Below are 16,368 nucleotides of genomic sequence, written 5' to 3'. Positions count from 1 at the left end.
ATAGATAAATGATAAGAACAAAAAAGTTAACTCCGGCTAACCCTTGGATTAATGGCAGTGGCTTGTCTGCAAACTTTGAAAGTGCATCTTTCGCTTTTACGATAGGAGGGGAGGAACGAACAAGCGTCCCGCCAATGCCCACGGGCCGGCCGCCATCGACCACGGGCCGCGCAACAGCCACCACGCGCCGGCGCCACCGGCGCAGCCGCCGAGGCGCCGACCTCGATTCGGCGGGCTCTTTGGAACGGACGACTCGGGGCGTCCCGCGCGCAGCTCACGCGCCGCCAGCAGCAGCGTCAGCAGCAGCGCGACTCCCGTTTTCGCTTTCCCGCAAAAAGGCGCGCGTCTCCCGAACGGGGAACGCAAGGAGCGTCGCCGGCCGCCAGTGGGGAGAGCCGTGTTGTGGCGTGCGCCCGACTCAGGCCGCCACGCGCGCACACACCCGTTGCATCAGCAGCACCGTCCACGGCGCGATGAACACGCCAGTGCAGCGGCGGCAAGGCGGCATGCTTAGGACGGTCCCCCGATGCTGCGTCCGCACTTCCCGCCGGCGCGTGCTAGCCTCGGGAGGATTTTTTTGCTGCGGGTTTCTGTGGATTACTACCCTCATCCAAGGTGAGTCACGTCGATCGGGAGAGCTCGGGGCAGTGGGGAGACGTTTGACAGAGGCGGCCGCGTGGTACCGCGTTCGCTTTCTGTTTTGGCGACAGTCTTGGCTAAATAATTTAAAAACTGTGGGTTTAGTTGATATCCCAGGGATGACGTCATAACTAAGTGATTTCAACTTGGTGCTCTTATACTTTTAAGACATGTATGCACGCATCAGTTAGGTATAGTTGCCAGCGGGTTTAAGCGGTGTTTGCTGTCTGGAAGCCCCACTCCGTAAGATTCTTCTCATGTATAGTGTTAAAAGTTGCACCAAAAGTTGCCGCAAGTATAACGCACGTTCAAGCCGAGACACAAATAAAAATTGTTCTACTCCCGAAAGGAAATGATTATTTCAATGTTGAAAGACACGGCTTACTCGGTACTCGGTACTCGTGTACGGCTTGTCGAGAGCCATACGGGCGTGTTTTAAAATTCATGCATTACCTCCTGTATCGCTGTGCCATTGGCGCATCAAATTACAATTCCCGTGTGATGTAGACACGCAACCATTTATTCCAAAAAATAAAAAGGTGTCAAACGAATGAGTGAGCTACAGATCGATGCTTTTAGATTCAGGAGGCACAGCTACCAAAGCAGTTCAAGATTTAGTTGAATGCTCGGAATGCTTCGAAAACTAATGTTTCCAATTAGAGCGCCTCTAGTCCGATCACATGTTGTTGTGTAGAAAACAGACCAAAATATAAAGTAATCAAAACTGCACAACGACTTCCGCTTCAATGACTCGCTGACAGTGCTTTTCCAAATACAGTTTTAATAATAGTCCCGATATTGTAGAACAAATGGAACTATTGTTGTGGCCCTTATTACACAAAATTTCTTTATTACTAACATTCCGTTCCACGTGCTTTTCGAAGTATCGTAAGCTAAACAAAAAAGGGTTGCCAACCTGCCTCGTAAATCAACATTTAAATATTGGTGCATTTCCGTGATAACTAGTCACCTCTGGAGAACAGTTTAAACAAAAATACGCTGGATTCTAAATTTTATTTTTGCAGCAACGATTGCTATATTTAGAGCAATATTTCTTCCGGCAGAATCAGTAATCGTGGGCTCGATCGCCGACTGTGGGCGTGTGAAGTTTTACTTAAGCATTTTCCAGGAGGAAAGTAGCCGCCGGTATTGAAGTTGGGGTTTTCGAATACACCATTGTAGGAAATAAATTAGGCGGCAAATCATAAATGCGAAAACACTTCTGGGCCATTTCATTTTAGTTTTTATTTCGTCATATATTTAGGAGATTTTACATTCAAACTGCCGCCAAATTTTCCAAGGATGCACTTCGGTCCGGAAGAACAAAAGAAAAAAAAAACGGAAAAGCAAAAAGGAAAGAAAGCCTGCGCGCAAACATCACTTCCTTTTCATTTTCTTGTTTAAATTTCCTATTTTTTATCCATCATTAGGTCTGATCTTGCAGAAGTATCTAGCCAGTTGTTTGTTCACGAATTTTAACACTTAACTCGTTTAGAGGAGAAAACACACGAACCCTGGACGCAAAGTGACTGTACATGCCATTTTTGTCTCACTGTGCCTTTATTTTGCAATGCCGCAAGGTATGAAATTCATCACAGATGTATACAGAGTAACTCAGGCCAGGGTTATATATCTAATTGGTATTCAAATCTCCCGATAGTCCGGGTTTCTGCGTGTCACTTGCAATCTATACCGATGCTTGTTGGCCCGGCAATCAAACACGCGAACTGGTCAGTACAACGAGATCTTATTTACGGTGCGACCATGGCGGTTTTCTATGTCTTCTCCGAAGTGCTCAGGGCAAATTGTGGGCTCATAAATTTACAGCCAAAAATGCACCCCGAATGATTCACTCCAGCCTACGTAAAAGGCAGGATAAAATTCTTTATTTAAAAACCGTAACGATAAGGTTTATGGACATTATCCTGGTGTTTAAAAGCCATGACTGTAGTATAGATCCCTAGAAGCAAAAACAGTTATTCAGAGGTAGAAACTTAGTTAATCAGTCTCTCGTAAAGGCAGCGTCGAATTTTTTAACTGCAGGTGGGCTACTCCTTTTAAACTGTAATTCTAGTTAATGCTGTTTGCAGGGACAAAAATGTTTTCCGCATTTGTTGGCGCGTTGTATTCGCGATTGACTGTCTTTTTATTTTGAAATACCGTCCACTGGCGTGTCGAAAACTGAGAGCGGTCTTCGCATACCACAGAACAAATGGCGGTAGAAGTTGCAGTACCTGCACACCCACAGTGCATTCGCATCGTGTAAGTCAGCTGAAGACAGTGGCGTAGCCAGAAATATTTTTCGGGTGTTGGTATACGCCGCAGGCAGAAAAAACCAAATGGGAAAGATAGCCTACGCGTAAACGTCATTCTATTTTGATTTTCTTGTTTGAATTTCTAATTTTTTTACATATCAATATATCGGTGCGGAGTGTGAACAGCGTGGACGAAAAAAGGACGAAACACTGAGGACCCACAGGGGGGAATACACCGCTCAGAAAATTTAGGGGGGTGTTCTGACACCAAAACACCCCCCCCCCTCAACCCCCGCATCCCCTGGCTACGCCCATTCCTGAAAGCAATAATATTTAAGCGCGAAAAGCTGGGCATCTGGTCAGAATGGTTTTAAGAATTTTTCTAGAACACCACACTAAAAGCACACACGCGACGTGTCTGTACAGACAATAACGTGCGGTACAATTTCCACAGATTCATTTGGCCTTCTAATTCCGCCAATGGCCCGTTTCACCTTCTAAATCCCCTCAAGCACGCACAAAGCCCTCACCACGGGTTTCAGCCCTGCTTCATGAAATCACACCCATTTATCTCAACTGTCCTCGGTATGCTTTAAGTAGGTAATCGGTGATTGGGTAATTAGCCGGCTTGCGTCGAAGTAATAGGGTGACGGCTTAGGACTGATCGGGTGCCGGTATATATATAGGACCTTTAATGAAGGGATCAGCTCTAAATATTTCAAGTGTGCGTCAATATTGCAATTGTAACTTAACTATAATGACAACATGACTATGGAAGCAAATATGCAACTTGGAGTTCTTAAGTGGGATGACTGCTTTTGAGGTGCTAACTAAAAGTTAGGAATATCGGGATGTAACTTAATAAGGCGGCTCAACCTATGTCGGCTAAACGGGCCATGCAACGAATATTGTTAGGAATAACCCTCAGAGACAGGAAATGAGCTACCTAGATCAGAGAACAAACTAGAGTAGAATGTATCATAGTTGAAATAAAGAAGCCGAAATGGACCTGGGCTGGCCATGTAGTGAGAGGAACCGCCAACCGGTGGACGAGTAGGGCAACAGAGCGGATACCAAGGGATGGGTGTAGAAGAAGGGGAAGGTCCATAACACGATTTACGGATGAAATACGGAACTTCGGGGATAAACTGTGGACTCGAGCAGCGCTGGACAGAAGCAGTTGGTGGTAAATGGGAGAGCCCTTCTTCCTGTAGTGAACCTAAGCAGGATGATGATAATGATGATGATTATGATGAGGTTATGTGGATGATGATTGTGTTGGTGGTGGTAGCGATGATGATGATGACGATGGTGAACTTAATAGAGCATGAATCACAGTCTCGGGAGTCGTCACATTATTGCGATGGTGAATGATGTGAAATTTCGACCCATGTCTGTTGACAGGAAGCCATTATAGATTGGTCATTCGGCTGATAAACTTGGCACTCTGCAGTTTTCTCACATTGGGTGAGTGGGACTCAAGTTATTTTCTAGGCCTTGTAACAAACACTGCACCGGGCAGAGTTGTCAGTCAAAATTGTTTACAAATTGTATTAAAGCCTTTAAACATAGCCCCTTTCAATAGATAGACAATACCAGAATTGTAACCCCCGGCAGCGATCAAGTGGGACGCAGGATAAGTAAGATACCCGCTTCACTCAAATGAGGTTAAAAGTACCTGCCCCGCGCGATAGCCTGTTTTTGATGGTATATACACAACAGATGAACGCTCAACACCTTAACTAGACCAAAAAGCTCAGTTGAATTGTTTGATTCCTACCCATCGTTCCTGCTCCAAGGCGCGTTTTCTCTATTGCGCGTTTCACAAAACCTTTTTAAAAACACCCGGTAAATGCGAGGATATGCAAAAATGGTTACCTAGTACTACGATGTATGCAGCTACCATGAAACCTTGAAATATCTGGGATAAAATGGTAAGCACGTGTAAACCTCAACCCGCTTTTTTTGCAGTAATCTGTCCCAGGAATAGGGTATGCATAACTACGCACAGAAAATCGCTTCGAAAGATACACTTAACTGCGCTGAATTCAAGAAAAGCAAGAATTGCGCACAGGCAGGGTGATTGTGCGTATTTATTAACGGAACAAAAGTCAAAGTTATTCAATACAACCAAATGGGAACTCTAGTGATTAAAAGTATTTCCCTTTGACTAGTGGTAGAGATTGCTGTCACAATGCAGACGAGTGGCATCCGCTTGGTGACGCACTAGTGCGCAATACTGTACATTCTTTACAGCGAAGCTGTTAGCCTCTCGGTGGTCGGAAAATTTCGTGTCGTAAACAAAAAACAGCTACTCTCGCCCAAGACGCCGAACGCATGCGTCAGGTTAGGCAGAACACTGCATTTTCCGCCAGAGAACCCTAGCGCAATGTTTGTTTCAAATCAGCCATACAGCATAGAGTTCAGTATTCGTTTAAAAAACCACAAAAGAAGCGTTTAAACGGCATGATGCATACGGGTTCCGTGAAAATGGAACCTAACCACCCCCCCCCCCTCCCCCGTTTGTTTCCGGTAAAAATTAAGTTGGCAGCTTCTCTCCAAAAGGGGATCGAAAAGGGGATTGACGTCGTTCGAGGGAGAGTGCATGCATCAGGATAGGCAGGACCCAGCATTCGCCGCCAACGAAGCCGAGCACAAGCGAGTAGCCCGCCGAGACGACGAGGATCATTTCAGCGTGTGTAGTGGTTTAAAATGCTTCGCTGGACATTCAGCTTCGCCGGGTGGGATGGCGGCCATTTTTACATAGCCCAATCCCCATTTTCAAGCGGAGGCAAAACGTATCTGCCTATCTGTGCGTCCGTGCGTGTGTGTGCATGTGCGTGTATGTGCGCTTGTGTGCATGAGAAGGTCTGTGTAAGCACGTAGATACAGCCACGTGTACGCTGTGGAAGTTTCCATGCGGTTTCACTTACCTTTATTGCATCCGTTTCAAGAATTCGGCAAGCAAAATTAGAATACTCTTCAGTACTCGTTGAGACCCCAATGAACGTAAATAACTTGAGCAGCACAGTTTAAGACTTTTTCATTCCCATTTTCTCAAAGCGCCATACGCACAGGAGACCTTTATTTCTCCTTAGAGGAGCAGGAAGCGTTAAGACCTCAGAAAGGGCAATGACGGAAGCCCTTGCTTTCGGCGTTTCTTAAAAACCAATCTCAAGCCTAGTTCAAATTCAGTATATTGCTGTTATCCCAACGCTTCCACGTGACTTTCTATCCGAGAACCAAAATCTGTTCAATCAACAGGCTACAAGTTCGTTTCCCTTTTTCTAGTTCTTCATCCAAGCTTAACGAAATAAAACACTAGGTTTCGCCGCAATGTTGGATATTATCACGTAACACCGCGGTGATATTTTAGGGATGCGTTCGGTGCAGGAAATGTTTTAATAGAACCAGTAGAATGTACTGTGCGTGTTAATAGACACTTGTTGCCATTTTTCAGGGCAGCCCACCGTTTTAGTACGCACCTTGTAACTTTCACCGACAAAAGAATATTTCAGTAACTGGAACTGAATACGACGCAACTAAGAAGTTTAGCTAAAGCATCTCTTTTCGGTTACTATAAGTTCTTTGTTCGTTGGAACTTGCTTGGAAGCAGTGGCAACGTCTTTAAGCAGACGGAGCGCCTAACAACTTTTGCTAACAAGTAGGTGAGGTCAGCTAAGAACACGCCTAATATTCCTAAGGTGAATATATACCACTGAAACAATGTTGCGGACATGCGGTGGCCATATAAAAGAGGGGAGCTGCACATATATTTAACCCGAGCACATGAGCAAGAAAAATGGTGGACCTAGTTGCGTCACCCGCCATGGCTAAAGATATCTACCGGGTTAGGAAGTGAGATCTCTCTATTCCATGCTTCAACCCACCCCGCCGAAAAGCATCCCTGCAATGCCCAATATTTTTCCTGCAGACGCTATGATCGCATGACTTCTCCCCTGAAAGAACTTCAATTCCCGAACAAGTTTGGGAAGCGACTCTCCCTACGCAACCACACCGCTGTCATGCTTAGTTAAGCAACACTGAATTACCTCCGGGCAGACACCTATACTACACTATTAGATGCAAGCATCCATCTGAGGCCAGACAAGTCTTCCAAGCCGCAACGCGCCGTCTCTCTGTCTTTATTTCTTGGGCTAATAAGCTCGCTCGCCGCCACTTTGAGGGGGCCCCTATCGGAGGGCATTCCGTTGTTGGGCAAGCCATATCTAAACCGCTGACGCAACTGTTCGCTAAGAGTTCTGCAGGGCGCTAAAAGGAGCGGGAAACTGGAGGAGCGGCGCCAATCGAAGTGAGCGCGGTAAATTGATGAGTCGGCATGGTTCTCGGCAAAACACAAGTTCCCGCCACAAAGGAATCCTTCTTAACAATCCAACCCCGCTCCTTTGTCTCCATTCAGCTGCTGGAACAGCGTGCTCCGCTATTGCGCATCTCAGAAATATTCCTCCCAACTTCAATTGCCTGAGTTGAGTGGCCCGCACTCATGGTCATGATTAGGTAGGTTGGAAGGCAGAAATGAGAAACTTGGGAGCGCATCGCGCTTCATACTTTTCCGTCCTCCTTGTTGCCCGTTTTGCCGACGGTCCCTGGGGTTCCTACTCGTTCCAGATATCGATAGTGGTGCGAGAATTCCGAGCGCTGCGTGGTCAGCCGTAAGCGCGTCGATTGCCGCCAAGCCCGCCTAATTTGCGGTCGGCAGATCCGAAAGCCACCTTGGGGCCCGCCGAAAATCGAACCGCGCTAATTAAGCTCACGGAGGGGCTTGCACATAGCTTATAAGCGAACCATACGGCAGCTGGAAAGAACTTCCTGCTGAAGCGCAACGTTGCAGCGTTCTTACAACAGTCGAACACGACGCATTTCTATATGGTGTACCTCAGCTCGTTATTGCCGTGGTCAAGAGTGCAAAAAAATAAATCCCGTGTGGGTGTTTTTTTTTTTGTTATTCATTTGCATGTTACTATCCTTCACCCGCATTTTTCTTCCTAGAAGCGCGAAGATTTCCTCTTGAGAATAAAAATACGTTGACGGCAAAACCTCCATCACACAAAAAATATCAAAGCAATACCTTTTAAATGCAAAATGCTGCGAGGGTTCGAACGAATTACTGCTCTGTGTTTATATTGTTGTTTATTGACTGGAACGAAACTAAGCAACGGATGTTGCACTGTGGAAGGTATTGTACCGAGACACAGCGCGTACAACTGCATACAGCGCAGTGGGGGACCGGCGAATATAAAGGGGAGAGTACCTTTAAGCTGATTGGTCCTACGCAGGTGCTCCATCTCCTGCTCCAAACGGCATCTTGCGACTATGTATGACGGGCACTCTAACAGTAGGTGTTCCACGGTTTCCGGTGGTCCTCAGTTATCGCAGTATGGATTTCAGGTTACACCGAGTCAAAACAGGTATGTTTTCGTGACTCCTCGGTCCATGGCCCTCCCCTTTCGCTTAACGCAAAGCACTAGTGGCGTTAATTTAATACCTGGACGAGATCGGTGTCACTGAACTGATTTGACATGCTACGGAGATCGTGATGTTCATCGAACTGTTGCCGTGAACTCCACGATGTGTGCTTTTTTTCTTACTTCTTTTTTCCTCGTCCTTCCGCCCTCTTATCTATAGGGCCTTTTCTACCCCCCCCCCCCCCCTACCCATTGCCCCGCCGAGTAGCATGTCAGTGTAGAGATTCTGGCAAACCTCTCGACTTTCTGCTTTAATAAAGAGCTTTCTCTCTCTAGGGAAGAGAATTTGTGAGAAGACGAAGAAGCATGTAGGGTAGGCGGAAACACCATACTGCCGCCGCAGCGGGAGTCATCCTTGGCTGGTGGGGAAGCGCAGATCACGCGCCGATGCACGGAACACCTGAACGGCGCACTGCACGTCCCACATTTTAGAACTAGGGCATTGGACCATGCAGAACATTGCGCGACGCAGGGCTTGAATATCGCCCTGCAGCCGCGAGTTCAGCTTTGTTTCCTCCAGGCAGAGGAGAAGGTGGCGACAGGCATCCGACGGATGAATTCGGGGCCCTTTGGAAATAGGAAGTATTCCAGGCTTGCGCTGGAGAGCCCCAGGTGCTGGTAGGCAGCCGGCAGGTGTGTCCTACGGCCAGCGGGGGCGGGGGGTTGGGGGCGGGGCGGCGCAGAAACACAGCAGGCTTTTCGGCGTCTGTGGTTCAGGGCAGTCTTCACAGGCGGTCGACCCCTAATATTCGTGCCAGTATAGCCTGACAGCCGTGTCGCAGTAATTCAGCCGCAGCCGAAGCAGTACCGAACGGGCCTCTGGCGTCCCTTTGTTCAGGCTGCATGGCTCGACCTGAGGAAATAGGTCGGCGCCGGCTGCATCGAATGTTGTCACATCCTGGGAGACAGTGGTCTCTGCCTGGTGGGCGCCTCTCGCCAGAGTGCCAGGCGCTTCGTTGCTACCAACGATGGAGTTTGCCCGCAGCCTGTGTAGCCGGATATTTGAGCCTCTGGTAGCCACAGTGCGCTGCTTCGGCGCGCGGGACAGCTCCATGTAACGGCTACTGCTTGTGGACGGTTCTTAGACCTCATGTAGCCGCCGGAGCACGAGTCTCGAGACCGTCAAGACCAGAGCTCCTGGAAACTGGTAGCCTCTTTCGAGGGAGAGGTCAGCAGCCAGGTGCTGTCGAGCCAGTTCAACACAGGTGGACGAAGCGGGGGAAGACAGACGGGAGTACCGGCTGACCGAAACTTCGGGCGCAGTGCAGGTGGCTGCAGCCGTGCCTGTGGTAGGCAGGACCTAGCCGTCTGTGAATATCGGCAGGAGGCCGCCTACAGCGTCTGGCAGCAGGACAGAAATTATCAATTGCAGGAGACTCCCAGGAGAATGCGACAGATCACAAGCAAGCGGTTGCGAAATACAACGCCACGATGCATTGCACTCTCAGCACAACGTTTGTAGCGACGTCTTGAGCGTCCATCTTGATCACACTTCCGAGAACTTTCATCCGGCGCTGATGTGAACGACAGCCAAATGTTGGAGACTGCCGCAACGCGGTTTTGTTAGGACCCACAATCTACCAAAGCGAAATAGTTTCTTTACACGTAGAATTCAAACACTTCAACGACCTCGTCGAATGGCAACTAGCTACGTCTTCCGCAACTTTCACATATTGCGACTGTCTTTACCAAAGTACTTTTTCAGGGGGCCATTCGTATTGAAGGATGTAATTGCAGATCCCACCGCCACAAAGGAGAAAAATTCCGAGCCACATTAGGAAGCCACAATGTAACAAGGCACCTGCCAACACAAGTATGCCGCAATCATCTACAGACAATGGGCGTCATCGGCCTATGCCAGAACAGCGCGAATCTATTAATCAAGTACGACCAGCATGAGGTGATTTTTCATTTCTTTTATTTTTACTGGTACCGCGTTACATTTCCATTATTTGGTGCTGCGCCTGCGAGAACGTCCTTTAGAAGGGCCCATCCAGGCTCACCGCCCTCACTTTGGTAAAAGAGGGCGTTATTGCGAACACACACCGACAACGTAGACAGGCGTTTTATGGCCAAACCATTCCACACCCCGTGGATGAGATTGTCGAAGCGTGGATGAGATTGTCGAAGCGCTAAGGGGCTCGTAGAGTGTTTGCTGCCCATCCTAGCTCACCGACGTTCAGCGTCCATTGAAAACTGATGTTGCTCTGATAGAATGGCTCCGCAAAAAGATGCCCTCACAATTGCGGCGCCGTTTTTTGTAACGCGCGTTCTCTCTGCGCCATTTTTCGCTCCGCGCTTTCTAGCGTGCTTCGATTTCTGTCCTTCTTTCATCCCTGCAGCTTTGCTTTGAAAGAAAGCGCAGAACAAAAATACTGACCAAAATAGTACCGATTTCTCAAATGGTTTTTGAGGACCGATTCCGTTGCCACGTGTGGATATAAATGTAGACGCCTTCGATTCCCCGAGGAAAAACAGCTTTTCTAACATGTTACTGCCTTCCCTATTGAAGAACAACAAGGACCTTCCTTTTTCTGTCATGTTTCTCTGGTGCTCTTCATTTCAGAGTTTGAAAAGAAGTCACCGCGAAGATATGTCTAAGCGTCCCTTGTGGACGAACGTTTTTAACTGAGATTGCCGTGTATTGGACAAAAGAATTATCTAGAGAGGCATGGTAAAATGTGCATAGCTGTGTAAGTATGTATGTCTGCATATATATATATATATATATATATATATATATATATATATATATATATATATATATATATATATATATATATATATATATCTAGAGAGGCATGGTAAAATTTGCATAGCTGTGTAATTATGTATGTCTGCATATATATATATATATATATATATATATATATATATGAGAGAGAGAGAAGGAAGAAGGAGAGAGTTTATTTTGTGTTTAAGGTCGGTGGTACTTCATAATTACTTTGTGTGAATTTCCCTTTGCATTGTCAAGCAAGGTAACGGCAAAATAAAAAACCTCCTCGGCAGAAATAGTACATTCAACGTGACATTAACGTCCACGTACTACCACGCACATACAAGTGAAACGACTTGAATATCTTTTTTTCTTCAGCACATGCACGCAAACAAATGTCCTGTCATCCTCCAAGAAAATAACTGCATGTATGCGTGCAGATTATAACCTTACTTCTGAGCTTTATATATGTTTTGGCACAGTCCAAAAATGTGTATGTTTTTATCCAACCATACTATTAAGGAAGGAACGCTCGTTTTTTATTAGGCACAAACGAAGTCAACAACATCAACGCCAGATTTATTTTCTTCTGTATCCTCGGTTCTGCTTTTAATTGGTATGTTGGGGAACAAAAAGAGCAGGATGACATTATGACATCTTTAAAATATAAACTGGTGAGACTGACTCAAGGGACGAACACTTTGAGCATAATCACATGCGGCCGCGACCTGCGGCGCAGAATTTAAGGTGATACAAATCGTGCAGGCGGGAACAGACTTCAGTAAGACACGTCCGCATTACTCGAAATTACTGAATGTGACCAATGTAATAATTCTTAAGTCTGATGCTTCACATATTTAACGGTACTACATAGCCATTTCTTTCCATATTTATGAGCATTGAAGAAACAATCTCATCAAACTCAATGAAACATTCATCATGACGAATTAGAGGCCTGGCGCACACTTAAGGGCCAACTTGAGAACTGTACAGACTGTCGTTATTACAATACATTATCGTGTAGAAGTAATTATACCCTAAGTTATCAAAGTATTCAACTATATTGGGAGAGATTTGCTTGCGAGCTGAAAAGGGGGCGTCAGATTTTTTATTATTTTCTTGGAATTACCTTTCAATGTGGCTAAATAACTGTGACGCTATTTTCACAACAAAGACATGCGCAACCAGCAAAGGACGCGGCGCTCAATGTAAGAAAACTATGCAACCGATAAGACGGAAGAGCTTTGGTGAAACGAACTCTGCCTTTCCCAGCTTTTGCAATTCGAGAAGCACCTGGAGATTACGTAGGCTCAAGAGGCAATTTTTCAGGCGCGGCCCAATGAGATGTGCGCTAAGAATAAAATAAAAAGGACATGCACGTAAGAGATAGAATAAAGATGTGCGCTGCACTTTCAACAGCTTCTACAAAGGAACACGACCTCATGCCATGCATTGAGTGAGAGCGCCAACGCTTAGCAAGCGCGAGTGAAGGCGATGGAAAGCGTGACCTCGTTAATTTAGGGTCAGAATTTGGAAAAACTTGAGCGTCACGTCGGCAAGAAAGCTGATGAAACTTGATGCCGTGGCCCGAGAAAATTTCAAAGCCGCTGCGAAACTTTCATAATGCCGTTGTTGGTTGAAAATGTTTTTTTTTTAACATCACCTTGCACATTCATTATACTGTACTCTGCTGACCCAAAAAATTCGTAATAAATCATTCAGTTGCATACGTCACATATTACCCCATTTTTTCTAATAGCGGTATAAATACCGTAAATTGAAGAGGAATTTTAAATTGTGTTCAAGCGTTTGTACTTTTTTCTACTCTTGTCTCGTGCACTGCGAGCGCCATCGGTGTTTTCTTTCTTGCGTTGACGAAGACTTCTGTAACTCAATATTCTGCAAGAAGTGTGCATTTTTGGGTTATTCTGAGCACATAAAAATGAATAATAATCATCAGGCTGGAAATTAAATGGCAAATCCTTGTCAGTAATAATCAAACTTATAGTGCGTACTGCTACGTGCACAAATCATTTGATACTAAATTTTCTGGCACGTACTCACAAATACACTGACTCCCCTCTCACTGATCATAGGAGCAGCTGTCAGTGCAGCACTCGTTTATCTTTCACGAATTAGTAAAGAAAATTGGCGAGTCCCACACCTACGTTTTGAATTCCGGTAACCTGAAGCATTCATTGTGGCATATGGGTTAAAAAGAATTGGCGTGCAGCATTCTTTTAGTGTTTATGTACTTGGCGTATTTCATCACTTTTAATGCTGAGCAGCCGCGAGTGCTCCGAGGAATACAAGGCGTAAAGAGAAACGTTCAAAGTTTCAACCCTTCTGGCAAACATGCGATCAATGACACCAACACTTCTTGAATTTGACCATGATGAGTTGGAAATGTAACGCTTAAAAAGATCCGCTCAACACGCATTTTCAATGAAGAACGGCAACCACCAATGTGCCGGTTTCTAAAATTCTATTAAAACCATCTGCTAAAGGCCAATGGCGTTTTCACGTGGTTGGCGTAAATATAAATAGCAGCCCTCTATGCGTACGGAATGAGAAGCAGCATGTATTCGCGGTTTTCACAGCGAAGACGCTCGTGCTGGCCAGCACTCTGTTTATGTGACACTGCTCAAAGTTGAGAGAAAATGATGCTCATATGACCTGTGGCTTTGCCGTTCGCCGCTGTGTAGTTGAATTGCCTCAGTCGAATTGTCGTGCGTAGCCACGCTAAAACACATTTTTCACCATTGAGGCGTGTATCACTGAAAACAGTGAAGTAGTTTGCCCTGTGGCAGTAACACTGGCGCTTGCTAGCATCCTGATGTTTTTTCAACATAGTAGCTTATCTTTTGTGTACATGGCGAATCAATAGAAAGAAATAGGTTCAGCAAATTACTATCAGCCCGAAATAGGTTATTAGGACTTAGTCGCGAGTTTTTGGAAAACAACCGCGGTAAATGACGGCAGTGTACAATGAGATTACAATGTTTCTTTTTAAGGAAAGGCCCGATGACTTGAGCCCGACATTCGGCACAGAGGAGCGATCTTGATGTGGCGCCTACGGTATTTGGAAACGAAGTATACATCATCGCCACTTTAATTAAGACACTGCCCAAATTCTTTAGAGCAGTTTTTTAACTAGAACCATTGCAAGTAAACAGTAAAACCAGGATTTCTGAAAACAAAATGATGCATATGATGTATGTTGAATAGTTAATGCAATTATATTACTTCCCGCAGAAGGAGAAACAGCATTGCCTCATTATAGCTGGTTTCCGGTAAGCATATTTCTTTTAACGAATGGCAATTTATGAAGAGGCTGCCGACCTTACGACACTTCTGATAGCGTTTGAGAGGTTTCTCAGACAGAAACGGCCCGAAAAAATTCAGCTCACAGGGGATGGTTTCAAAAGAAACGAACGCCGCGCGGGCAAGATGAATGGTGCTGCCGTCACATCTGCGCCGATTCTACACTATGCTCCCAAGCGAAGCCATCCGCATCGATCACTTGTTGGCGACGCGAATGCCCGATCATGTCCTCTCCGTCTCCTTCACATCCTGCTACTCGTCCTTCTCTCCCGCAAGGAGCATAAGGCAGCTCCCCAATTCCTTGTCGGGGAAGGAGGAAATGGGGGGCCGCTGCGTTTCTGCAAATTCGTCTTCGCTCGATACGGCCGCCGCCTTCCCTCTCGCACCCGAGTCTGCAGCGGGCATCCTCGGAGCAAACGGAGACGTCGCGAAATTTGCATTACAAACTCAGTTGCTTCGCGATTCGCTACACTGCCCTCTTCACCTTTCTCTCCTTCCGTCTATCTTTATGCGTACGCGGGGCCCCGTGAGTGTTCTTATGAGCGCGGATTTGACATGCCATTTCGTGCTCTGCCGCAGCCTGGGTCGAGAAACGTCTGTCAGTTTAAAAAAAAAGCAAAGTTTCCCACTAGTTAGAGAAAAATTTTCAGATCACTTTGGCGCTAGTTAGAGAAACTTTTTCCACACAATTTTTCAGGCCACTGTTGAAAATGGCGGAAGCTTTTTATTGGTAGAAGGAAGGCCTTTTATAATACATGTAAGCAGTGGTAAACATTCCAGCGGAAGTGGTCTTCATTTTACTTTATCATCAAGATATTTCTGAGCGTCTTCAAGCTGCGTACGTGCCAGTTTGTCATAATGTATTGCAAACAAATGAAGTGGCAAATGCCGTGCGCTATAAAAATTAAGGTATCCCGCAAAACTAAACATCGGAAGTCAGCTTTCTTGGGAGTGATCCTGCACGACTCATCACGTAGCAGCCGTTTTATTCGCAACATAGCTTGCTGCCTCATGTTAGCTCCGCTTTACTGATGTTTGTACAGTTCCTATTGCGATGTAAATGTGTCAATGAATCTGCCAAAAAGAACATGATTTTAAAATATTCGCATGTGCATTTACTTTGCCCAACTCGCGCCTTGAATAAAAAAATTCAACCGCTGTATTTCTATGACAGCATGAAGCAGTCAAAGAGCTGGATATCAATAACGGTGTTTGCGAAGAATCAAACATGGTAGACCCACTACGCAGCTTTAATTTCTCAACACCTACTGCCCAGTTCGGTACTTTTCTAGAAGCGTTCTGCAACACCAGGGGGGGGGGGGGGGAGAGGGATGGGTGTAAACAGGCGGTTAGAACGATGGGCAAAGAAGTCAGTCGCCTTGTGGGGATCGGGAGAACAGGACGAGCCACGAATGGTGCTTGCGGACGTAGTTTCAGTGCAACAGCCCCACCAAACGTTCGATGCCAGCAGCTGCATTTTTCTGCTTCAAGTTTACAAAATGAAGTTGACGAAATGAAGCCCACTTGGAGTTTGGGTGTTTTTGCGACTACGATATAAAAACGAGCATGTCTGCAGCATACTGTTTGAACCCCGTGGAGGAATATATTTAAATGGTTTTTTTTTTTGTCTAAGCAGGTCAAATAAACAGCCGACTTATTCTCCAAAATATAAAAAGGTAAACACGAAGCTCAGGATACTTACAGCCCGAACGGAGCAAAAATATCCGCAGTCTAGGTCGCGATGCACGACTTCTAGGTCGTGCATCGCGAAATCCTAAGTGACTACTACAAATGAATCAACCCTATATCTGCGGGACACAGCACTGCGTTTAAACGTAGACCTCCTACGAATCGAACGACGTGCCTCATTAGCAATGTTGTGTACGAACGCAGCGTAAAACATCACCAATTCTACCGCTACCTTACAGCTTTTCGACCGTTTCTCGAC

At 45.9% G+C, this 16,368-nt stretch overlaps 1 protein-coding gene across 1 annotated transcript in view; it reads left to right on the top strand.

Moving 5' to 3' along the window:
- Positions 1 to 253: 253 nt before the first annotated feature.
- Positions 254 to 16,368, top strand: part of LOC144179448 (uncharacterized) — a 138,675-nt gene continuing 122,560 nt past the window's right edge. Inside the window, exon 1 of the mRNA XM_077707807.1 lies at positions 254 to 615. Within this exon, the coding sequence (XP_077563933.1) occupies positions 474 to 615 (142 nt within the window). The 5' untranslated portion in view covers positions 254 to 473. The remainder of the gene's footprint in view (positions 616 to 16,368) is intronic.

This window comes from Haemaphysalis longicornis, unplaced genomic scaffold, assembly GCF_048455015.1.
Source record: "Haemaphysalis longicornis isolate Haplotype H1 unplaced genomic scaffold, Haemaphysalis longicornis Haplotype H1 scaffold_4, whole genome shotgun sequence".
Taxonomy (NCBI): Eukaryota; Metazoa; Arthropoda; class Arachnida; order Ixodida; family Ixodidae; genus Haemaphysalis; species Haemaphysalis longicornis.
Note: the sequence above shows the minus strand (reverse complement) of the source record. Positions and strands in the feature narration are given on the sequence as shown.